Raw genomic sequence first — 25,612 nt, forward strand, 5'->3', positions numbered from 1 at the left:
AATGTTCAGGGTGACAAACCAGAAGAGACCACTGCAATTGCAGATACATCGATAACAAGTGACACAGCAAGTTTTAATGATAAGACTGACAAAGTAGAAAGTGGCACGAGCATTACTACTACTACTACACAGACTGATCTAGGTGATACAACCAGTCCTGATGGTGTTGATAAAGGTGACAAACCAGAAGGGACTTCTACAGTCAGTGAGACAACAACAACACAGACTGTTCCAGGTGACACAACCAATCCCGATGGTATTCCTGGAGTTCCAGGGACATCAATAACACAGACTACTGCAGGTGATGGAACTAATCCTGATGAGGCTGATAAAAGTGACAAACCAGAAGGGACCACTACAGTTACTGAAACAACAATACAGACTGATCCAGGTGACACAACCAATCCTGATGGGGTTGTTAGAGTCACCGAGACAACAACAACACAGACTGATCCAGGTGATACCACCAATCCTGATGGTGTTCCTGGAGTCCCAGGGACATCAATAACACAGACTACTCCAGGTGATGGAACTAATCCTGATGAGGTTGATAAAAGTGACAAACCAGAAGGGACCACTACAGTCACTGAAACAACAATAATACAGACCAATCCAGGTGATCCAACCAATCCCGATGGTACGCCTGGAGTCCCAGGGACATCAATAACACAGACTACTCCAGGTGATGGAACTAATCCTGATGAGGTTGATAAAAGTGACAAACCAGAAGGGACCACTACAGTCACTGAAACAACAATAATACAGACCGATCCAGGTGATCCAACCAATCCCGATGGTACGCCTGGAGTCCCAGGGACATCAATAACACAGACCACTCCAGGTGATGGAACTAATCCTGATGAGGTTGATAAAAGTGACAAACCAGAAGGGACCACTACAGTCACTGAAACAACAATAATACAGACTGATTCAGGTGACCCAACCAATCCCAATGGTGTTCCTGGAGTCCCAGGGACATCAATAACACAAACTACTCCAGGTGATGGAACTAATCCTGACAAACCAGAAGGAACTACTCCAGTCACTGAGACAACAACACAGACTAACCCAGGTGACACAACCAAGCCTGACAGTGTAGATAAAAATGACAAACCAGAAGGGACTATGACAGTCACAGAGACAACAATAATACAGACGGATCCAGGTGACACAACCAAGCCTGACAGTGTAGATAAAAATGACAAACCAGAAGGGACTACTACAGTCACAGAGACAATAATAGCACAGACAGATCCAGTTAGTGGAACACCCAGCCCTGTTGGTGATGATAAAGATGATAGGCCAGAAGGGACTACTACAGTCACAGAGACAACAATAATACAGACCGATCCAGGTGACACAACCAAGCCTGATGGCATTGATAAAAGTGACAAACCAAAAGAGACTACTACAGTCACAGAGACAACAATAATACAGACGGATCCTGGTGACACAACCAAGCCTGACGGTGTTGATAAAAGTGACAAACCAGAAGAGACTACTACAGTCACAGAGACAACAGTAATACAGACTGATCCAGGTGACACAACCAAGCCTGACAGTGTTGATAAAAGTGATAAACCAGAAGGAACTACTACAGTCACAGAGACAACAGTAATACAGACTGATCCATCTAGTGGAACACCGAGCCCGGTTGATGATAAAAAAGACAGACCAGAAATTATCACTACTGTCAAAGAGACAATAGTTACCGTGACAACCCCTCAAAGTGGCACACCCAGCCCTGATGGTCAGAATGACAGGCCTGAAGTAACTACAATAACAGAGACTATAATAACAGAGATTAATCCAATCAGCCCTAGCAGTGCTAATGAAAACATTCCTTCAACTAGGAATCCAGAGACCCCAGAAAAAACAACACCAAACCCCAAGCCGCCAAATGATCAGCCGAATCCCAAAGGTGATGAGAACGGTGACAAACCAGATGATACTACAAAAGTAACAGAGACAACAACAATAATTACACAGCCCAAGTCACCCAGTGAAACACCAAGTCCCAATCAAAGTGACAAGCCAGACAAGCCAACTCAAGTCACACAGACAACTACTACCATCAAAACAGAATCCAAACCACTGAGTGATTCCCCTAACCCTGAGGAAAGTGACAAGCCAGATAGCATCACTACAGTTACGAAAACAACTACAACTACCACAACAGAATCAAATCCCAGTTCACCTAACCCCGATGACAATCCTAAAAATGGCAAGTCAGAAGTTATCACTAAAATTACACGGATAGTAACAACTACTACAACTACAACCACCACCCAATCAAATACAACTGACCATCCAGAAACAACCACCCGTGATGTTACAACTAATACAAAAATTGATCTTGTTTCAGATAGCGAACCCACCAAGGAAACTCCAACTAACAAGAATACAAACACTACAGTAACACAGGTGACTACAACTTCCTTGAAAACATCAAAACCCCCTGACACCCCATCCTCGACTGTGGACAAGACTACAACGTATACCTCCACTTTGCCCACAATACTTATACCTACAAAAAGAAAAACTACGACATACTCCACAATCTCTAGCGTAAGGCTTCCCGAGTGGATTACCAACCTAACTGCAGAGTATGTTCGACCAGAAAAGTTTGTCACACCTCTGTTGTACAAAGGTATGTTTACTAATACTTTTATTTTCTTTTTACACTTTTTAAATTTTAAAAAATTATTTTAATGCAATTGAGATAGATGATAGATAGATAGATAGATAGATAGAGAGATAGATAAATAGACGATAGATAGACAGATAATTGAATTTTAGGGTGGTTTTTTTGTTACGTTAAAAAGAGAACTGTGTATCAATAACTGTGCTGGTCCCGAGGGTTAACTGTGCTGCGAGGTCCGAGTCCAGTCCGAGGTCGAGGTCGATGGTGCGGTATGGAGGCTGTCCATCAAAGGTGAAGCAGGGTCCAAGGCAGGGAGTCGGGTGAGGTCAGGAACTCTGGCAGGAGAGCAGGACAGGGTGCAGGCAGGAACGGGCTACCAATGATGTTGCTCCCGCAACCTGGGACTGGGGCTGGCTGGCTTTTATCCGCCCCAAGGCATAGGGCGGCCCCAGTCCACAGGTGACTTGCCTCTCCTGGCCTGGAGGCGAGCACTCCTCCTGCGGGAACTTAGTTCCCTCCGCCTCTCTGCCCTGAGCCTCTGCAGCTCAGGAGAGGCTGGAGGGTTACCGGACCCAGAGGCAACCTCAGCTTCCCCTGATGGGGCTGAGAGTGGAGCACCTGCAGGCAATGGGTCCTCCATCACCTTAGGAGCCAGAGCAGTCTCAGTTGGTGCCTGCACCTGAGGATCCGGCACAGGTGAGGACCCTTCAGGCTCAAGCCCCAGCCCCGGCTCAGCTGGTTCTGGAGGCAGGGACTCCTGTGCAGGCTGGGATTCCTCAGGTTCAGCCTCCGAGTCCGAATCCCAGGCCATCACAATAACTCTCTCTGGAGTGAAGTTTTGAAGAACTACATGGGATTCTAGGAAAAGTCAAAGGAGAGATGCCTCCTATGTTTCCCCTCGAGTCTGAACGTGGGCAGTCTTCGCCAGTCTGGTGCCCTCCTTATGTTCTGTAATATAACTCCTGTCAGCCCCAGCTACCTGGAGAAATACCTGGGGGGCACCAGGTTGACAACAGATAAGCGATGGTAACATGACAGGTGTATTTATGAAGGTATTTTTCAAATACAGTGTGGTCCCACTTTATTATACAAAGTTTTATCATTAACATTTCGCAATATTTAGTGCTAGAATTGATTCCCCCCCCGACATACAGGCCACAACATATCTGTATGCATCTACTGGGCATAAAAATATGAAAATGTGTAATAATGGCTGTTTTCATGTCCTCGGGGAGAAATGGCAACCCTTTGGTTAGAACAGGGGTCGGCAACGTGCGGCCCATGGGCTGGATCCGGCCCACGAAGACCATTTTACCCGTCCCCTGAGCCGCCACCAAGCCGCGCTGCCCGCTCGGCAAGTCGCTGCTCCACGCTGGTTTAGTGAAGCACGCGGGGACTCACCAAGCAGTGCCGGAAATTGTGTCTGCGCATGTCCAGACACTGAAAAACGCTTCTGCGCAGGTGCAATTTTCAGTGTCTGGGCATACGCAGAAGTGATTTCCAGCTCCGCGGACATGCACAGACGTGATTTCCAGCATCACGCTGCGCCAGTCTGGCCCACGGAAGATCTCTGTGGGAGTGATCCGGCCCATGGCTGGTAAACCTTGCCGACCCCTGGGTTAGAAAGAGAACTCCAAAATAATGCACCAGGTAATTGTTTTGTATTTTTAGATTTCCAGGTGACAAGCAGGATTGTGGAGTGAGATGCATTGCTTATGCTCTGTGCAACTGTAATGTACTGGAATAAAGGGCAAAAAAGTTATATTTAGACAACCCTTTAGAATGCCCTACGTATAATAACCCTTCCCCTGGCAATATGCAGCAGGAGGATCCTTATAATTGCTTTTGACCATTCCTTAATAGTTTTCTTTGTGTTTTGCTTAAAGCTGAAGTCAAGAGTTTTGCAGATTCACACTTTACATTGTGGAGAACGTCTTGTAAAAATCAACAGGTGTTAATAATGCCATGTATGCTCATTCTTGCTCATTCGTGTTGCTAACATAGTCTCCGTGATAAGTTAGTTTTACATTGTCTGCACTGAAGTTCCACAGTCTGATGAGGTAATGAGCCCCAGCACCAACACCATAAAGCACTATTTGTCCCACATGGATAGGAGACTACAATACAGGTCCAGTGGAATGGGCATGGACTCACAACACCTTCAAGAACAGAAGTGGCCAAGGCATGCATTTGTGTTGCCAAGGTGCTGTGAATCTGTCCCCATCCAGCCCTTTGGATGCAGCAAAAACTGCAGACATTATTCATTGGAGTTTAAATCAGGGCACAACTTTATGGATTACAGATACAAATGAGTTTTGGCTTAGCATTGGGTAGCCCACTAAGACCTCCAGCTCACCTGGAGGATACTGGAAGGTCAAGCTTGGTGTGGGTTAGACCTATGATATACCTCAAATACAGTGGTACCTCTGGTTACGGACTTAATTCGTTCCGGAGGTCCGTTCTTAACCTGAAACTGTTCTTAACCTGAGGTACTACTTTAGCTAATGGGGCCTCCCGCTGCCGCCGCCTGATTTCTTTTCTCATCGTGGGGCAAAGTTCTCAACCCGAGGTACTACTTCTGGGTTAGCGGAGTCTGTAACCCAAAGTGTTTGTAACCCAAGATACCACTGTAGGTACTACCCCACAGGCTTGCTATGCTGGGGAGTGCTATGGCCCTTGGCCCCTCCCTGGACGCTTGGACAGTAGCATCTCCCCTATGGATCCCTTTTTAAATTTTATTTTGACAAAGTAATAATCATAAATAAATAAGAATAAAAATGTGCACCCCACCACCGAGACCATTCCATTGTAACCATCCAACCTCACAAAATTTCAACACCTCTTGCGATGTTTTGACTCCTTTCAGTTTTAACAGTACAAATTCTACAAACACCTTCCATTTCTCCTCAAAATCATTTCTCCTGCGTATTCCCCATCTTATCTGAACGCCACATGTTAATTTATCATTAATAGCTATATCCCACACCTCTTTATACCACTCTTCCATTTTATATTCTGCTTGCCCCTTCCACTTCCTAGCTATCATAAGTCGTGCAGCTGTCAATAAATTTGTGAGCAAGTCCTTCGTAGCCTGTGAACCTTCCACCCCATCATAAATTGATAATAATGCTACCTCTGGACTTTTGGTCAGCTTTAACCCAGTAATCTATGGATCCCTTTAATGGGATTCCCCACCAACATGGAGGGGGAAACTCAGACACACAATGCCCTCTCTGCCACTGACTAGGAATATACCCAATGCCATATCCATCAAAGTTATGGCCATTGCTATGAGGAAGGCAAAACCCTCAGACAGGCCCAATTAGTCTGATAGGACAAATCCCTGCCTGCCCCGAATATGCCAACCATAAAAACCATAGCAAGGTCAAGCAAATACATTTATTGCCAGCAAACCGTTAGGCCATGACTGAGGGAGGGAAGGAGGGAGGGAGGGAAAACCAAGCCAACTGTGGTCCTGAGCGAGGGACACATCGGCTTTTATTCCCTCAGAGTGGACCTAGATGAGGACTCCTGAGGAATTGAGCCTGGGCCCAACCATACCCTCAGCCACACCTGTGGTTGGCCACAAACATGGGTGGGCAAATTTGAATCCTGCGTCAGCCAGGAGAGGTTGGAATGTCTTCCAATCAGGCGGAGGAGACCAGGGGTGTGTTGCAGGAAGGGCAACGGGGTCAGAGGTGGCAGCGGACTGCGAACACTGTGTCACTGAAAGGGTGAGCAGATAAGGCCCATGCAGTGTGCAACGCACCCAGCTTCTATATATTACAAAGCTAAGTGTCCAACCCTCACCTAATCCCATCTGCCTGAATACACTGCACTCTTAACAGTACTAAAAAAGGACTTGGACTAACCATTGGTACCAACATGCTGTTGTGATGGCGGTGGCAAAGCTTGATATAATCAGTGCCTTTATGTTGATTCAGCTCCACCGGAGGGTGTATCCATTCTCTAGCCTTCAGCCAGTTGGCGTGAAAGAACCCTGACAAAAATACACTCAGGTTGTATGTGTACAATTCAGAAATACTTTGCAAGAATGATGTGTTTCCTTAACATTTCCTACTTCCCCCCAATCCATTGCCATGTTAGAAGAGCAGAGAAGGGTGAAGAAGCCTTGTAGAAGAGCAACAGTCGCAATCATAGACCTGGCAGGTGTAATTTCAACTCCTAGACTGGAATTACACGCTAAGCTGTGTTGTATTTTACTTTATTTTCCCCAAGGAGCTCAGGCATGGTCTACCTACACCCATGATATTCTTACATTATGTTGGGAGGGGTGGGTAAAGTTAAGCTGACAGAGAGTGACTGGCCCACACTCACCCAGCAAAATTTATCGAAAAGCAGGGATTTGAACATAAATCGTATGGGTCCAAATACAACCGTCTTCTCAACAACAACTGGTTTTTTTTCAATATGTGGGTATTTCTATGAGTACATTTAGCAATACATTAACACCAGAAAGCAAAAGATCCATGTGACAGGAGGGATCCAGCTTCAAGTCGTTCTGTCTTTGCCAAAACCTGCCTCAGAGGATTGTTCTGAGGATAAAAATGAGTGGGACCGTACCACCCAACAGCTTCTTTACGAAAGGGTGGAACAAGACTAATGAATTTGAGCATTGCCAAAAATTATTCCCATATGAGCCCATACACCCAGTTGCTCATCTGCAATACAATAATGATCAATCTCATGCATATGAGTGGTATAGAATATTAACACCACTTTCCAGTAGACATATCAGTAGACTAAGCTGTATTTTTTTTTAAAAAAAGGATTTTATTTTATTGAATAAAGTGTATCAAATGGTGCCCTTTGGGTTGATATGAATGTTAAGATCAAAGCTTTTGAAGACCATGTATGGTTGCATCTACACAATGGCTTCCCCCAATGAATCCTGGGAGCTGTAGTTTGTTAAGGGTGCTGGTAGATAGATAGATAGATAGATAGATTCTTTATTGTCATTACACACGTGCAACATTGCACAAGTGCAACGAAATTGGATGCCATCCCTTAAAAACAACAAAAGCAAAACAACAACAACAACCAACAAACCACATTCCAGCCACACCCACACCCATCAATCTCCCAGGTCACACTATCGAGTTACAGCATTCAAAAGGGCCACAGCTCTCGGGTAAAAACTGTTTTTCAGTCTATTTGTCCTTGACTTGATGTTTCTATATCTCCTGCCAGAAGGCAGTAGTGCAAACAGACTGTATCCCGGGTGAGATGAATCCTGCAGGATGTTGTTTGCTTTCCTAAGACAACGGGAACCGTACAATTCTTCCAAAGATGGGAGAGGTTGACCAATAATCCTTTGTGCTGTGGTTATGACCTTCTGGAGCACCTTCCTCTCCCTAGCTGTACAACTGGAGAACCAAGCACAAATACAGTATGTAAGAATGCTCTCTATGGAGCCTCGGTAGAAGGACACCAGCAGTCTCTCACTCAGATTGTTCTTCTTTAAAAGTCTGAGGAAATAAATTCTCTGCTGGGCCTTCTTCACCAGAGCAGTGGTATTTGCGCTCCAAGTCATGCCCTGATCGATAGTTACTCCCAAAAACCTGAATTCCGCCACCCTCTCCACCCGTTCCCCATTGATATGCAAGGGCTGAATGTCCGCCTTTTTTTTCCTGTAATCCACCACTAATTCCTTGGTCTTAGCCGTATTAAGAGCCAGATTGTTCTCTCCACACCAAACACAGAGCTGCTCCACCTCGTCCCGATAGGCGGACTCATCCCCTCCTGAAATGAGCCCTACCACCGTAGTGTCATCAGCAAACTTGATGATTTTGTTGCTGGAATAGGTGGCTGTACAGTCATACGTATAGAGAGCATAGAGCAGGGGACTCAACACACAACCCTGTGGTGAGCCGGTGTTAAGGCTAAGGGCTGTGGACATATGTGACCCTACTCTAACCCTCTGAGAACGTTCTGACAAAAAATCCAAAACCCAGAGACAGGTGGAGTTGGAGAGTCCAATCGCCTCTAGCTTGGACACCAGTCTATGGGGGAGGATAGTGTTAAAAGCTGAGCTAAAGTCCACAAACAGCAGCCTCACATAACTCCCCGGCTGCTCCAGATGGGACAGAGCAGCATGGAGAGTGGTGGTGATGGGACAGAGCAGCATGGTGATAGTGGTGGTAACTGTTCTATGTGAAGGGTCAAATAAAATTTCCAAGATTCTTTGGGGGAAGACATGGCGATTAAAGTGCTTTAAATGCATGGTGTCAATATGAGCAAAGTATCAGAGAAGTATAGTGCTGGAAGGAATCTTTTTGACCATCTGGATCAATCTTTCCCAAACTTGGCCCTCCAGCTGTTTTTGGACTACAGTTCCCACCATCCCTGACCACTGGTCATGCTAGCTAGGGATGATGGGAGTTGTAGTCCAAAAAAACAGGTGGAGGGCCAAGTTTGGAAACACTGAACCTTGTCCAACCCCCTGCTCAGTGTGGGAAATTTAGGGCCAGAGCATCTCCAACAGATTCTCTGATTAGCCTTTGCTTTAAGACCCCTAGACTTATCACCCCGATAAGTAATGTGTTTGACTGTCAAACTGTTCTTACTGGCATGTAGTTTCTCCTCATGACAACTGAAATCTACCCTCCTGTAAACTTTAGCCTGTTAGACCCAGTCCTGCCTTTTGTCCCTTGCTCCTCTCCTCCAGGATAAAAATGCCCAGTTGCTCCAACCTTTTCCTCATAAGAGCTTGTTTTCCATGATTGCGTATGGTCTGATTGGAGAGCAAATCACTGGATCCTTGAGAACCTTCTAGAACTGGTCAGTGCAAATATTTTGGAGAGGAACATTCAAAGTCAATTAGCAAGGAGCACATTAAATCTGGAATTTATCTTTGTGAGAATTATGTCCTTGGAACAAGTCTTAGGGTTAATGCCCAGTGTCATAAACTAAAGCGTTTAGGATTAACCTTTTTTAGTAGAGGATCCTTCACAATATAAAACTTGGAATTGTAAAATTAAAATGACTTATTTTGTACCAGATGTACCTCAAGAGATGAACTTATGTAACCGGAAGCCGGCAGATGGGATAGTCCCTTTACAAAATGGATCACTGGCTGTATTCAGAGGTGAGTAAGCAGACTGGTGAGCTTAATGTTGTTCTTGTTTACAGAATATGACAAAAATGCAGAACATATTACTATGTACGTATCAGTCCCAGTTCAGATGAATGTGCTTTCAACTAAACATATACACACAAATGACTGATGGTTGCTGGTGGACAAGTATCCCCAACCTCACCTACATCAAAAATACACAGCCTGTCGTCCCCACTTAAAAAGGCACAGCCAGTACTTAAAAAAGCATGGAACTGCCAAGGGAGATGTACATCAAATAAGCCTACTTTCATAGAGCCATCTCTCTCACTGGACTGGGACAATTACGTTTCAATGGCCAAAGAACACTTGCCTTTTGCAGAAAATAGCTACCACCATTTTCAAACCACCAAAAACAACATGTACAGGATTCCACAACTTGATGCACCAGAGCACCACTCTTGTCCCTTCTAGCAAGTACCCCTAGGTTGAGAAGGTTGAGTACTACAGAGAGAGTGATTCCTGAGGATTAATCCATTCCCCTTTCTCCACCTGTTCAACCTCTGCTTGATTTTGCAGGCCATTACTACTGGTTGCTGAATGGAACAAGTCCACCATCACCTTGCCCTCGTAAAATCACAGAGGTGTGGGGTATCCCCTCTCCCATCGACACAGTCTTCTCTAGATGTAACTGTGATGGCAAAACCTTCTTTTTTAAGGTGGGTCACATTAATTCCTCAATGTGCTTGACAGATCACTGACATGTTGACATTTGTAGGTGGCGATTATAACTTGGAGATCATCAATGTTGCACAAAAACGAAACAAATGAACACACATCACCTGAATTTTGCAACCATAAAATGTCACACTCTGCATTGCTTATACAATGGTACCTCTGGTTACGGACATGATCCATTCCGGGGTGCTGTTAACACCCCGAGAAGTCCGTAACCAGAGCGGCGCTTATGTGCATGTGCGAAGCGCAATAGAGCACTTATGCACATGCACGAACCGTGCAGAACGCTTCTGCGCGTGCGCACACATCGAAACTCAGAAGTAAACACTTCTGGGTTTGCCACGTTCTTAACCCGAAAAAACGCAACATGAAGCATTCGCAAGAAGAGGTATGACTGTTTCCTTACTTACCATGCATCGGTTAATTCAATGTTGATTGTTGGTTGTTGTCCAAACTATTCTTTGTACAGATGGATGCGTTTTGTAGAATCTGTGAAGTTTTATTTCTGTGGTGGTTTCAGTCAGATGCAAGAAAGAAGTTGTGCTTTTCTCTGAGGCGCTTAACTTGTGTCTGGGCTGTACGACTTCAGACTGTAGGCAGGACTCACATGATAAAATGTTTCCCTAAACAAAAATAAAACAAAATGATTAATTCCACCCTCACAGAAAACTAGAACTACTGTATCAGGGAGCAGGGTTCGTCCTCTTCCGACCACTATTATTTGAGCACCGCGTAACAGCTGTCATTTTCTGGCTTGAAATACCTTCATGGCCATTTCTAGAGCTGAACTAGGATACAATCCAACAATCTTAGTGGAGTTAAGCATGCCTAAGGCTGTAATTCAATGCACTATTACCTAGGAGTAAGCCCAACTAAACATAAGGTAAAGGTAAAGGGACCCCTGACCATTAGGTCCAGTCGTGGCCGACTCTGGGGTTGCGGCACTCATCTCGCTTTATTGGCCGAGGGAGCTGGTGTACAGCTTCCAGGTCATGTGGCCAGCATGACTAAGTCGCTTCTGGCGAACCAGAGCAGCCCATGGAAACGCCATTTACCTTCCCGCCCGAGCGGTCCCTATTTATCTACTTGCACTTTTGAAGTGCTTTTGAACTGCTAGGTTGGCAGGAGCAGGGACCGAGCAACGGGAGCTCACCCCGTTGCGGGGATTCGAACCGCTGACCTTCTGATCAGCAAGTCCTAGGCTCTGTGGTTTAACCCACAGCGCCACCCGCGTCCCAAGCAACTAAACATAATGAGACTTCTTTCTGGGGAAATAGGCTCTGGGTTATGTTACCACTGTGTTAGATTGAGGCCACTGGTACAGAAGTTTTTCTAAGTGACCTTTTTATTGATAATTTATCCTGACTGGTTTGCACAAAGTTTGCAGGGTGCCTAGGCAAGTCTGTTGTTCATTAAGTCTTCATTCTCACTTGTTTGCGGGGAGGTGATATGACATTGTATCAAGCAATAGCTCTCTCAAACTTTCCTTCTTGTACACTGCCCAGTTTTTAAAATACTGTATACAGTGGTAACTTGGTTTACAACCATAATCTGTTCCAGAGGTCCGTTTGTAAACCAAAACAGGTTGTAACCCAAGGCGCGCTTTCGCCAATGGGGCCTCAAAAAACACACACAAATGTTTGTAACCCAAAATGGGTTGTAATCCAAAAAAAGGTTGCAAACTGGGACACACACTTCCGGGTTTGATGTGCTTGTAATCCAAAACATATGCAAACCAAGACGTATGCAAACCAAGGTACCACTGTATATATTTTGGGAAACTGCTTTCTTGTGCAAGAGTGGCGAATTCACTTTAATTGTGCAGACCGAATTTGTTGGTATGCAGTTGAATCCCATCCATGAAAAAGAGAATGTCCGGAAGGACTTTAGGCAGCAGCAAAGATAGGAAGCATATGCTGCCTTCACCTTTAAGCACAATAAGGAGTGGGAAAGTTAATGAGCACAAGCAAAGCTGTCGGTCAGCTAAATAAATCTCAATATCTGATTTTTAATCCATTACATTGGCACAAATGTGGAAGAGGTTTTTGTCATGCATGTGGAGGGAAAACCTTAAAATGTGTTGCAGAGTTCTCAAAATATAGACCAGAGGCAATTATATTCCACCCAGTGGAGCTTTTACTTGTGCTGAAGGCAAATGAGCATCACGGTCACCTTCAGGATTGGCGCAGTCTATAAAAAAATCCAGTTGCAGCACTTACAGAAACTTACAAACTTATGAGACTAAAACCTTAACACTAAGCATACCTATGTACAGAAAAGAGATAGAAAGAGAAAGGGAAACCCAGGCTCCTTCTGGCCTATATTTATAGGCAGCATGACCTAAATTGGAAGGAGGTAAGAGAAGCAGTTCAAATCAAATGCACTCAGAAATAACCCAAACAATCATGACCCTTCTGTCTGCCTCTCTCACACAGAGAAGCTTCTAGAATCCTCTTGAATTCATAAGAATAGGAATAATCTCTATACATAAACTCAAGACTTTATGCACTAAGAAATGCAAGCTGACACTCCCCCCATTTGTCAGTTGAGGGAAATATTGATCTGCAAAACACTTATAGAAAAAACATTGCATGTACACCTTCCTTCTACAACTAGTTATGCAAAACACGAGTCAGCTTCTCCTGAAATTTACCTCAGGAAATGGGAAACACCACCAACAATTCAGCTCAAGACCCATAAAGGCAGCTTCTGACCGGCTTACCCAACCTGCTTACTCCCCATGAACACCTGGCACAGGCTTTGCATTAAATAACGAGCGTCAATTACCACCAGCTGATCCAGCTTCCACCTTTAAAGGAAAACTTCCCAAAAAGTGGGAGTAGGACCTCTGTTCTTACTAAGCAAAACCTTTAGGTAGCTCACTTTGTGTTGTTCAACACTAGGGTTCTCTGAAAGAGCCAGTTCAAACCACCTGTACTCGGAAATAACCCAAGCCGTCATGACCCTTCTGCCTGCTTCCCTCACACACAGAAGCTTCCAGAAGGGTCATGGTGCTTTGGCTTATTTCCGAGTACAGGTGGTTTGAATTGGTTCTCTTATCTCCTTCCAATTAAGGTCATGCTTAAGAAGGTCGAGTTGTTTTTTCTGGGAGTCAGGGTGTCTTTCTGCTAGTCACAGAAGCATATGGGAATACTGTTTTTCTGCTGATAAATTGCAGGTCTGGCAACAAAAAGCTAGGGTTTATTCTTGTGGAAGGAAGGTGTACATGCAATGTTTTTTATCCTATAAGTGTTTTGCAGATCAATACTTCCTGCAACTAACAAATGGGGGCAGTGTCAGTTTGCATTTCTTATTGCAGAAAGTATTGATCTGGTGTGTAGAGATTATCCCTATTCTGATTAATTCTATAAGCTTCTGGAAGCTTCTCTGTGTGAGGCAGAGGGGTCATGATGGTTTGGGTTATTTCTGAGTACAGTGGTACCTCGGTTTACGAACTTAATCTGTTCCAGAAGTCCGTTCTTAAACCAAAACCATTCTTAAACTGAGGTGCGCTTTCCATAATGTGCCTCCCGCCGCCAGTGCCCTTCCAGCATTCAGATTCTGTTCTTAGACCGTTCTCAAACCAAGACACTATTTCCAGTTTTGCGGAGTTTGTAAACCAAATCGTTCTTAAACTAGACTGCTCTTAAACCAAGGTACCACTGTACATTTGATTTGAACTGGTTCTCTTACCTCCTTCCAATTAAGGTCATTTTTATTTTTTATGGACTGTGCCAATCCTGAATATATTTGGATTTGTGACCATGATGCTCATATGCCTTCAGCACAAGTAAAAGCTCTGCTGGATGAAATATGGCCTCTGGTCTATTTTTTGAAAACTCTGCAACGTGTTTTAAGATTTCCTCTCACACGTATGACAGTTTTGAAGAACATATTTTTCTCTTGTTTTCAGTTGGTGCAGATATGTGTCACACAGGGAGTCAGGTTAGAAACGACATCCTCCCCTTTCTTTCACATCTCTTATAAAATGGTGCCTAAGCCATGCAGTTTTTTTATGAATATGTGTATTAACACACCTGACATTTTTAAAGGGATACCTGACTAATTGGCAACACTATTCTAGTCAGTCACCTGTCCAGGTTTTTTGAACTGGCTGACCCATTAAACACCGCAGCCTTAAGCAAGCTTCATTTATAAATCTAACAACATTTCAGCCAGAATGACAGATCGGTTTTTGTGCGCACCATTAATGTCTCTGAAGAAGAGGGAGAAACCACCACAGAGTTCGGCACCTGGTAAAAACATCTTAAAAATTAATATGGAAACAGCTTGAAGGACAGGAGTAGTTTCCAAGAAACACTAAAACGCTGCACCACACCTCATATTAAATATTTCCTATTCCTCAGCTGGAATTTTAAATAGCGTTTGAAGCAGAAAGTGACCCCTGAAATGCCAGCAATCTGTGTTCATTATACCACAATATAATAAGGAAGTTTGTGGGAAGGACAGGACATTCTGCTGAAGGAATCCAAGCAATAACCTTCCAGGAAGCTGAAAGGAAGTGGGGCACAAAATCTGGCTGCATGCTGTATTCTTGGTGACCCCCTCAAAATTTTGCAACTGTTTGGGTAGTTGGGCTGGTTCTGTTTGGTGAGTTGAAGACCTGTAGGAGTGCAAATATCCAGAGTGTGGGGTCTAGTGGGATTACTATGAGGAACTATAAAATATACAACAAGCCATTGTGTCCACGATGAATGCATTGTGTTGACTGGGTTTGATGTATTGACAATGATTTCTGATTTGATCCCAGAATGTCCCATTTTTCCTTAGGATGTCCCCATTTTCATTGGAGAAATGTTGGAGGGTACAGAGTTATCCAAGCCCCCCAAGCCGTCGGAAGGCAACCCTATATAGGGAAGATTTATTTTTAATGTTTAATGCTTTATTATGTTTTTTATATACGTTGGAAGCAGCCCAGACTGGGCTGGGGCAACCCAGTAAGATGTGTGGGGTATAAAATTGTAAAGTTATCATGATGGAATGTTGTTGTTTAGTCGTTTAGTCGTGTCCGACTCTTCGTGACCCCATGGACCAGAGCACACCAGGCACTCCTGTCTTCCACTGCCTCCCGCAGTTTGGTCAGACTCATGTTTGTAGCTTCGAGAACACTGTCCAACCATCTCGTCCTCCGTCGTCCCCTTCTCCTTGTGCCCACCATCTTTCCCAGCATCAGGGACTTTTCCAGGGAGTCTTCTCTTCTCATGAGGTGGCTAAAATCTTGGAGCCTCAGCTTCAGGATCTGTCCTTCCAGTGAGCACTCAGGGCTGATTTCCTTCAGAATGGATGCGTTTGATCTTCTTGCAGTCCATGGGACTCTCAAGAGTCTCCTCCAGCACCATAATTCAAAAGCATCAATTCTTCGGCGATCAGCCTTCTTTATGGTCCAGCTCTCACTTCCATGATGGAAAGGGGTGCCCCTATTTTTATTGGAGAAATGTTAGAGGGTATGGTGGTGGCGCCGGGTTGATTTTAAGAGCCTTGCATATCTAACCTTTATTTGTGTAGCTTAAGCAAGAGGGTTTTGCCGTTGTTGTTTAAGCCAAATGCGAGAGCCAGTTTGATGTCGTATTTAGTGCGATGTTTCAGACCCAGTTTCAAAAGCCCACTCAGCCCAACCTACCTGGCAGGGTGGCTATGAAGATAAAAGGTGGACAGGAGGAACAATGGATAGTGCTTGGATCAACCTGAAAGGAAATGTGGGGTATAAATTTAAGAACAAATGAATCATATTTTTATATTCTATGAGGTATGCTTACTTACGTCTAAACAATTAACTGTGTTCCAGATCATATTTTCCCACACTGTCTTCTGCTTGTTTCTTATGTTCTCAATATATGTTGCCAGCAGTTTTTTTGCTTTTAAAAAGGACACACCTAAAACTGAAGTCTTGCAAGTAAGCCAAGCCTGGCAGTAACTTCAGTAGGTCAAATTCTGACAGCCAAATCTCGCCTGTTTTATTGAAAATGACCAGTTTTTTGGTTTTTTAGAAATGTTAAGCTAATTCCTTCCATCTAACCACATATATGCCAGTGACCATTGGCACGGTATATCTAAAGATACATTTGTTCATTCTGAAGTAAAGTGTTGGCACAGGTTTTCACTAATTTTTTTTTTGGCTAAATCTCAGGAAAATCAACATGACTGCAAATAGGCCCTGCCCTAGCATTAGACAGATGGGGGCTTAATTTGCAAATGGGTAATTGGCAAAAGGCTACATTTTATTTACTGAATTTCCCCCAGAGAGGATAAATTTGGATTAAACAGGCGATGGGGAAATACTAACTGGTATTTTGATGCCAATATGTGGATGCTGCAACAAACAACAACACAAAAAACACACATAGATGAGGAGGACCCGTCCCCAATAGACACACAGTCCTCCCCAAAACAAAATGGCGGCCACCTCCAGTGATTCAAAAACAGGTCTATTTTATTTGCTGTTGCTAAGAAAAAAAATGTTTGAAAAAGTCCCTTCTTTTCCAGACACTCTTAAGTCTTGGTTGTTATTACTTTATTTCTATTGCTGGTGTGTTGTTGTAGATCAGGGGTCAGCAAACTTTTTCAGCAGGGGGCTGGTCGACTGTCCCTCAGACCTTGTGGGGGGCCAGACTATATTTTTTTTTGGGGGGGGGATGAACGAATTCCTATGCCCCACAAATAACCCAGAGATGCATTTTAAATAAAAGGACACATTCTACTCATGTAAAAACACGCTGATTCCCGGACCGTCCATGGGCTGGATTTAGAAGGTGATTGGGCCAGATTTAGAAGGCGATTGGCCCGGAACCAGCCCCCTGGCCTTAGTTTGCCTACCCATGCTGTAGATTAAAGTGAGAAAATAAAGATAAAACCAATCCAGGAATAATTTTGAATTACTACAGCTAGTGGCCATACATATGCATAGTCCCAAAGAAAAATATATACTTAATGCTGGCTGGCTAGTTTTTGTTTGTTTAACTAGCTTTGTGGAATAGAAAATAATAGGATAAGGGAAATACACAGGAAATACATTAAAAAGAACCGCGTCACTAAATAATACCTGCTCAGACCCATGTGATCTTTGAGGCTTAATGTCATCTACAAGTTGATCAAAATTAGGGTTTTTGATGAGATGGTAATAATAATGTTTCTGCCTTTGTACTAAGCTCTCCCTTCCCCAAACAACTTGGGAATAATTCCTATTGAAAGAAAGGTGGTGATAATAAGGATTACCTCTAAAATTACCCCCTCCCACCACCACAGCAGCAGCAACAACATTTGTTGTTGTTGTTTAGTCGTTTAGTCGTGTCCGACTCTTCGTGACCCCATGGACCAGAGCACGCCAGGCACTCCTGTCTTCCACTGCCTCCCGCAGTTTAGTCAAACTCATGTTTGTAGCTTCGAGAACACTGTCCAACCATCTCGTCCTCTGTCGTCCCCTTCTCCTTGTGCCCTCAATCTTTCCCAACATCAGGGTCTTTTCCAGGGAGTCTTCTCTTCTCATGAGGTGGCCAAAGTATTGGAGCCTCAGCTTCAGGATCTGTCCTTCCTGTGAGCACTCAGGGCTAATTTCCTTAAGAATGGATGCGTTTGATCTTCTTGCAGTCCATGGGACTCTCAAGAGACTCCTCCAGCACCATAATTCAAAAGCATCAATTCTTTGGCGATCAGCCTTCTTTATGGTCCAGCTCTCACTTCCATACATTACTACCGGGAAAACCATGGCTTTAACTATATGGACCTTTGTTGGCAAGGTGATGTCTCAGCTTTTTAAGATGCTGTCTAGGTTTGCCATTGCCTTTCTCCCAAGGAGAAGGCGTCTTTTAATTTCGTGACTGCTGTCACAATATTAAATTAAGGCACGTAAGCCCAATGAAATCTACATTTAATGTTTGACATAACTTCAGCCATTTTATTTCTCAGGATTCTCAGTACTGGCGCTTCACCAATGATAAAATGGATTCTGGCTATCCCAAGGCAATTGTAAAAGGATTTGGAGGACTGAATGGAAAAATTACAGGTGCTCTCTCTGTGGCTAAACACAAGAACAGGCCAGAAACGGTTTATTTCTTTAAAAAAGGTAAGATTTATATTTAGGGTGTCTGTCAGATACATCGGAAACACCGGATAGAATCCAGTATGCAAGGCCAATGAGAGCCTGGGATATTTTTTTTAAAAAGGTAAAGGACCCCTGACTGTTAGGTCCAGTCGCGGATGATTCTGGGGTTGTGGCGCTCATCTCGCTTTACTGGCTGAGGGAGCTGACGTTTGTCCGCAGTTTTTCTGGGTCATGTGGCCAGCAGGGCTAAGCTGCTTCTGGCAAACCAGAGCAGCGCATGGAAACGCTGTTTACCTTCCCGCCGTAGTGGTACCTATTTATCTGCTTGCACTTTCACGTGCTTTCGAACTGCTAGGTTGGCAGGAGCTGGGAAAGAGCAATGGGAGCTCACTCTGTCGCGGAGATTTGAACCGCCAACCTTTCGATCAGCAAGCCCTAGGCTCAGTGGTTTAGACCACAGCGCCACCTGCATCCCTCGGATATTTAGGCTTGGTTAAAATAATACCAATTTTGAACATTCATCACAAAACTAAATTATTTATCAGATATACAGTACAGTGCATTGTGTGGTCTTGGATTGATGGCTGGTATTGCAGCTGGCACTGAAAGAAAGACATTTTTTCTCAATTACATCTATATAAATTTACAAGAGAAATAAGAGTTTTGAAAGGGGAGGTGAAAGCATATTGTTTTTAAAATTATGCATGCACATATCACAAAGGTTGCCACCTTGGAAGAAATATTCTGTAGATGGAGACATTCTTCTAAGATGGAGAATATTACTGGACTTGTAAATACTTGTATTAAAAAGGTAGCTTTAAAACTATCTACTGCCTAATTAATAAGGGCCACTTTAATTGATCAAAAGCTTTAAAATCTTTTGGTTGGTATACTGCAACGTTATACACACAGTAAACCCATTGAAATTAATGGACCCAAGTTAATTGTGTTTATTTTCAAAGGATCTGCTCTGTGTAGGACTAACATGATACAACACAATGGATTTTATATATTAAACATTCCTAATCTGTAAAAACACAATGGATTTTATATAGTAAACATTCCTAATCTGTAAAAACTGAAGCAAAATGTAAACCTTTTTTTGGCAAAGGGTGTTTAAGGAGATAACAGAAATCACTGGGTTAAAGCTGACCAAAAGTCCAGAAGTAGCATTATTATCAATTTACGACAGGGTGGAAGGTTCACAGGCTATGAAGGACTTACATATTTATTGACAGCTGCACAAATTATGATAGCTAGGAAGTGGAAGGGGGCAAGCAGAATATAAAATGGCAGAATGGTATAATGAGGTATGGGATATAGCTATTAATGATAAATTAACATGTGCCATTAAGGTAAGATGGGGAATATGCAGGAACAATGATTTTGAGGAGAAATGGAAGGCGTTTGTAGAATTTGTACTGTTAAAACAGAAAGGGGTCAAACCATCACAAAAGGTGTTGAAATTCTGGGAGGCTGGATAGTTATAATGGTCTCGGGGGTGGGCTGCATGTTTTTATTCTTATTTATGATTATTACTTTTGTCAAAATAAATTATTTTTTTTAAAAAAGAATGTACATAAATGTATAAAATATAAAGAAAAGAATGGCGCGGGGGGGGGGGGCAGAGACAAAAAAAAAGCCTTAACATCTGATTAACTAAATTGTAATCCTAGTTCAGGAGTTAAAAAAAATGAATATACCATATTTTTCCATCTATAAGATGCCCCCATGTATAAGTTGCCCCCTATTTGGGGGGACTCCGATTTAAGATAATGGGGGGCGGGGAGAGATGTATCTGTGTATAAGATGCCCCCAAATTTTTGACATTATTTTTTAAGGAAAAAACATAGTCTTATACACGGAAAAATACTGTACCTAGTTTGGGACATGTCAGTTGTGACGTCACTGCAGACTGTACAATTGGACTGTCGATTTATTCATTATTATATACTAACATCACGACTGATCTAATGTTCTGAATCAGAATCATAGAGTTGTAAGGGATCCCAAGAGTCCAAAGTTCTGCAATGCAGAAACCACGGCTCAAATATCCCGGACAGGTGGCCATCTGACCTCTGCTTAGAAACCTCCAATAAAGGAGAATCTGCCTCCTTGAGGGAGTCTTTCCCACTGGGGAAAAGATTTTACCACCACCTCTTTCCAGAGTGCTGGGAATTGTAGTTTTGTGGGGTCCAGGCCCAGGCCTTCCTAGCGGGGGATCTGAACCTGTAAGTAACAGTGTGGTGGGATATCATTTCTTGCCTTGTGCCTTCAAATACCTTCACCGATACAATCTTATCTGATCTAGGCGGCAACCTCCAGCAATATACCTACAAACAAGGAGGAACGAAGAAATGCACCAAAAAGAAAGTGGTGACTGTGAACTATCCGGCTTACAAACCAAAAGCTGTGATCAGGAAAAGGCGGAGGCGCTTTGAACGTTCAGTAAGACCGGCTCAAATTCTCCGGACCGTCGGAGTCCAGCATCGCCCAGTTGTTCAGTTCAGGCACCAGGCGACTGGTATGTTCACCGTCTTGTACTGTTAATAGTCTACAATCGAGCAGTGAGGATGTTTAAATGATGTGGAATTAAAAATGAAGCGGTCTGTGTGCATGACTGCAGCATAGCTGTTTCAAACACTATATAGCAGGCATAGGCAAACTCGGCCCTCCAGATGTTTTTTGGACTACAACTCCCATGATCCCTAGCTAGCAGGACCAGTGGTCAGGGATGATGGGAATTGTAGTCCCAAAACATCTGGAGGCCAGAGTTTGCCTATGCCTGCTATATAGCAGGGACGTCTAACTCCCAAGAGACTGTGATGTGCTCCCAGGAAAAAAATATGGCAGTGATCTACCCATCATTGAGCTTTTTCTAGGGGGAAATGTCAGAGTTGTGGAGCTCACCAAAACAAAAGCCGATCAGCGCTAACTCTGTCTTCCGGTTTAGCGATCCTGTGCGACTGAAGGAAACGACGAGGGTGCGGGGACAGAAATCGGCTAGAGATCGACCGGTTGGAAATCCCTGCTATATAGGATGGATTTCCCCCACCTACGCTATTTTTTGGAATATTTATATATATAAAAGCAACCTATGCCTTTGTTTCATGTGTCACATGCCCAATGGTTATAAACACTTCAGTGATTTGATATCCTCTCTTTCCTAATGTTTCCTTTTGCTTTTGCAGGCGTCTTGCAGCCAGAGGTCAAAGTTGCCTCATATTGGAGAGGATTCCCAAAAGAAGTGAATTCTGTTATATCGGTTCCAAATGATCAGAAGCCAGATGGTTATGATTACTATGCTTTTTCTAAAGGTATGTTGAAGCTAAAACATCACTACTGCCGCCACCAAGACGGGAAAATATCTAAGGCTGCTTTTTACAAATTAATGTTGTACCTCAAAACAAAAATTTTTTTTCCTTCCAGTAGCACCTTAAAGACCAACTAAGTTAGTTCTTGGTATGAGCTTTCGTGTGCATGCACACTTCTTCAGAAACAAATTTTTTTTGTTTTGACTATGGCAGACCAACACGGCTACCTATCTGTAACTGTTGTACCTCAGTTCAGTTCAATAACGAAACGGACATATGCTACTTGTCTTTTTCCCTCTTAATTTTTACAAGGGATCCCCTCAAAAGCACCATCAAAACACAGGTCATCTCTGCTTTCTGTGGTTTGGTTGTCCTCTTTAAAAATCATAAAGAGCAAGGATTTGTGCATCTTGGACCAATGTTTCTAAGGTTGCTAGCAATTGCTGCAACCGTTATTTTCTACTGTGCTGCCTGCTACCGTAAGGTTCACTTTGTGTCTGTCTTTTTGGTAATTTGGTGTAAAATCATGAAAATTCAAGAGGACTTGGATCTGAGTTTTACACAGACCTCTTGGAAAAATGAAGGGCGCGTGTGGCTGAGTGCACATTTTTTTTCTCGGGTGCAGAGGTGGTGCCCACGATGCACAGTCGAAATTCCAAATATGCCCACAGATTCAAAAGATTAATTTAAGGCTACAGTACTAACCAATAGGTCTGAGGAAATGTGCATTTGCAATAGAATCTGTCCTCCGCTGCAGGACAGTGGATAGTAAAGGTAAAGGGACCCCTGACCATTAGGTCCAGTCGTGACCGACTCTGGGGTTGCGGCGCTCATCTTGTTTTATTGGCCGAGGGAGCCGGCGTACAGCTTCCGGGTCATGTGGCCAGCATGACTAAGCCGCTTCTGGCGAACCAGAGCAGCGCACGGAAATGCCGTTTACCTTCCCGTCGGAGCTGTACCTGTTTATCTACTTGCACTGTGACGTGCTTTCGAATTGCTAGGTTGGCAGGAGCAGGGACTGAGCAATGGGAGCTCACTCCGTCGCGGGGAGTCAAACCGCCGACCTTCTGATCGGCAAGTCCTAGGCTCTGTGGTTTAACCCACAGTGGATAGTAGGGATTCACATTTAAGTCAAGATTTCCTGCTTGTGGGACTTGAATGAGACTCTTATCTTTATTTCCCCTCCCTACAGATCAATACTACAGCGTGGACGTGGGCAGCAGAATAGCAAGACCAGTCACACTACAGACTGGGCAGACTGTGTCCGGAGCCTGGTACAAGTGTCCTTTAGAGTGATTTGGAGCCTCCAAGAGCTGAAACAGAGACACCATTGCGTTTGACAATTTCCTCTAGTTTTTATTAATAAAAGACATAATGAAATATCCATACATCGATCCAAATTGAAAACAAACAAAAAACCTGCTTCAAGCTTGCCAGCCATTACACAAATGCAAGTAAGAGCAAGACTAGACAGACAGTATACACTGTTTTAATTTCTACTGAGCTTTAATTAATATTGCTTCTGTTTAGGCCTCCTCTGCCACCAGGAGTTACACCTGCAAAGGGAAAGGAAGAGTATTAATATATACTTTTGTTTCAATTAACTGCTATTAGCTATTAACTACGTTAATATCAGTTTTAAAGGATTCTTTTGAAGCCTGCCCGCCACAAGTCTTTTGGGAGAGTAATGTGGGGGTACAGAATGGCATCCCTGTAGCCAGAAGAAATAAGCACTCCATACATAATCTAGTATTTACACCTATTTTAACCAATTCAGAAACAGAAGGCTGTGCCGGAAATACTTTCTAGTTCCTTGAAATTGTTATGACAACTAGATTTACTCCTGCCTAATGGCTATGGAAACAGTTCACTCTGTACTGACTGGCAGATTGATACTAACAATTAATTACTTGGAATTAATACACTGCCTCTGACAAGATCTTTAATTCTTTTCTCTAGTATGAGCTTTCAGATTCTCATTTCTTTTTGAGATCTAAGTTCTACTGAGGAGTTTCTTATATTTATTTGTTGCTAGCTACTGCCACTCGCATCCCTTTATAACGGCGGTTCTCAAACTTGAATCTCTGGGCCACACTTTCAGAATAAAAATTTGCTCTTGCCACAGCTAATTTTTAATTGATAAGCAATACATTGGAAAACACAACTAGGATCATCCTCAGTATCACTTGATGCTCTTGCTCTCATTTTGAAAATATATCTATCCAGATTCTGCAAATAAATAATAATAATTATTTTGATACAACACTACACTGAAAAGTTTAAATGTCTCTTTGATTGTCCTTGAATCTTCCTGCCATACTTGCCATCGCCAGACCCTTTGAGAACCACTGCTTTATAAGAACGCCACATTGCACCAGATCAACTTTAAATTATGCTATTTTCCTTTTAAATCAATCAAGTACCTTAGCTGATATATATATTATAAAGTCTCTGGGGTGAATAATCCTCATTATTCAATGTCTACAAGCCCCCTTGCATGTTTTGGTGGCTGCAATACTATGCAATACATACACTTATTTGCAATCCTATAGAGTTTAACACATCTGTGCAAGAGATGAAGGAAACCTACCCCTCTGTCTGTTAAACTGACGGCCAGTTCTTAATGTTGTTGGCTGAAGTCTAACTCGCCGGAAAGGCTTCGGATGATTACTGCTTGTGTCTGAAAAGGAAACAGTATGGGACAAAATGCCATGGCTGTAATTTGACTTTGTCATGCAAGTTAAGTGTAATCATGGCTGATTTTCAATATGCAAGCTGTTAACTTCAGTTTTAAACTTCAAATCTGCGAGGGCAAATAAAATATCTAACTGGAAAAAGTAAAAAATTGGCTCTCAACCTTCTACATGCTGCTAGCTAGCTAATGGCTAGCAGCGACCGTTTTATGTGCATCCAATTGACGTCCGCGTGCTCATCACTGCAAACCTGGAAGTGGCCCCAAAACGGGGTGTTAACAGGGGTGGGGGTGCAAATGGGGGTTTGGCTGTACTCCAGATTAATCAACAACACACACAGGTGCCTGTGTTAAGGATTTTTACTGAAAGTAAAAAGGTAAAGGTACCCCTGCCCGTACGGGCCAGTCTTGACAGACTCTGGGGTTGTGCGCCCATCTCACTTAAGAGGCCAGGGGTCAGCGCTGTCCGGAGACACTTCCGGGTCACGTGGCCAGCGTGACAAAGCTGCATCTGGCGAGCCAGCACAGCACACGGAAACGCCGTTTACCTTCCCGCCAGTAAGCGGTCCCTATTTATCTACTTGCACCTGGGGGTGCTTTCGAACTGCTAGGTTGGCAGGCGCTGGGACCAAGCAACGGGAGCGCACCCCGCCGCGGGGATTCGAACCGCCGACCTTTTGATCGGCAAGCCCTAGGCGCTGAGGCTTTTACCCACAGCGCCACCCGCGTCCCTATTACTGAAAGTAATAGAAAGCAAAAGACTCCTGGTGTTGGTTAAAATTATAAGCACATAGCTTGGTCAGAAGGATGGAGAATTACTGGTCAAAGGTTTGAAGGATTGAGGACCTAGGCTGTTCTTTACTGATATTTAGACCTTTTAACCTGCAATATTTATCTGGATCTCCTTTCTATCACTTAGAAAGATCAGATGAATGTCCTCCTTCCACATACTGAACAGACCATGATTTCTCCTCCATGGATGCAGACAAAATAGTGACAAGGAAAATATGAAGATCAAACAGAAAAGAACCAAACTTGAGCGGTTTAACTATTCTAATCTGGCAGCCCTCCATCAGTGAAAGGTCAACAG

The 25,612-nt window shown here is 43.5% G+C and overlaps 2 protein-coding genes across 3 annotated transcripts in view; one reads left to right on the forward strand and one right to left on the reverse strand.

The window, feature by feature from the left end:
* PRG4 (proteoglycan 4) overlaps window positions 1-23,130 on the forward strand; it is a 40,848-nt gene extending 17,718 nt beyond the window's left edge. Inside the window, exons 6-12 of the mRNA XM_053391428.1 lie at window positions 2,366-2,650; window positions 9,666-9,752; window positions 10,299-10,438; window positions 18,381-18,537; window positions 20,828-21,040; window positions 21,708-21,833; window positions 23,023-23,130. Of these exons, the coding sequence (XP_053247403.1) occupies window positions 2,366-2,650; window positions 9,666-9,752; window positions 10,299-10,438; window positions 18,381-18,537; window positions 20,828-21,040; window positions 21,708-21,833; window positions 23,023-23,126 (1,112 nt within the window). The 3' untranslated portion in view covers window positions 23,127-23,130. The remainder of the gene's footprint in view (window positions 1-2,365; window positions 2,651-9,665; window positions 9,753-10,298; window positions 10,439-18,380; window positions 18,538-20,827; window positions 21,041-21,707; window positions 21,834-23,022) is intronic.
* A 30-nt stretch (window positions 23,131-23,160) lies between these two features.
* TPR (translocated promoter region, nuclear basket protein) overlaps window positions 23,161-25,612 on the reverse strand; it is a 58,876-nt gene continuing 56,424 nt past the window's right edge. For both annotated transcript variants that reach the window (XM_053391427.1, XM_053391426.1), the window contains exons 49-50: window positions 24,421-24,510; window positions 23,161-23,386 (exon numbers count right to left, since the gene is read on the reverse strand). In XM_053391427.1, the coding sequence (XP_053247402.1) occupies window positions 23,337-23,386; window positions 24,421-24,510 (140 nt within the window). In that variant the 3' untranslated portion in view covers window positions 23,161-23,336. The remainder of the gene's footprint in view (window positions 23,387-24,420; window positions 24,511-25,612) is intronic.

This window comes from Podarcis raffonei, chromosome 6 (assembly GCF_027172205.1).
Source record: "Podarcis raffonei isolate rPodRaf1 chromosome 6, rPodRaf1.pri, whole genome shotgun sequence".
Classification (NCBI taxonomy): domain Eukaryota; kingdom Metazoa; phylum Chordata; class Lepidosauria; order Squamata; family Lacertidae; genus Podarcis; species Podarcis raffonei.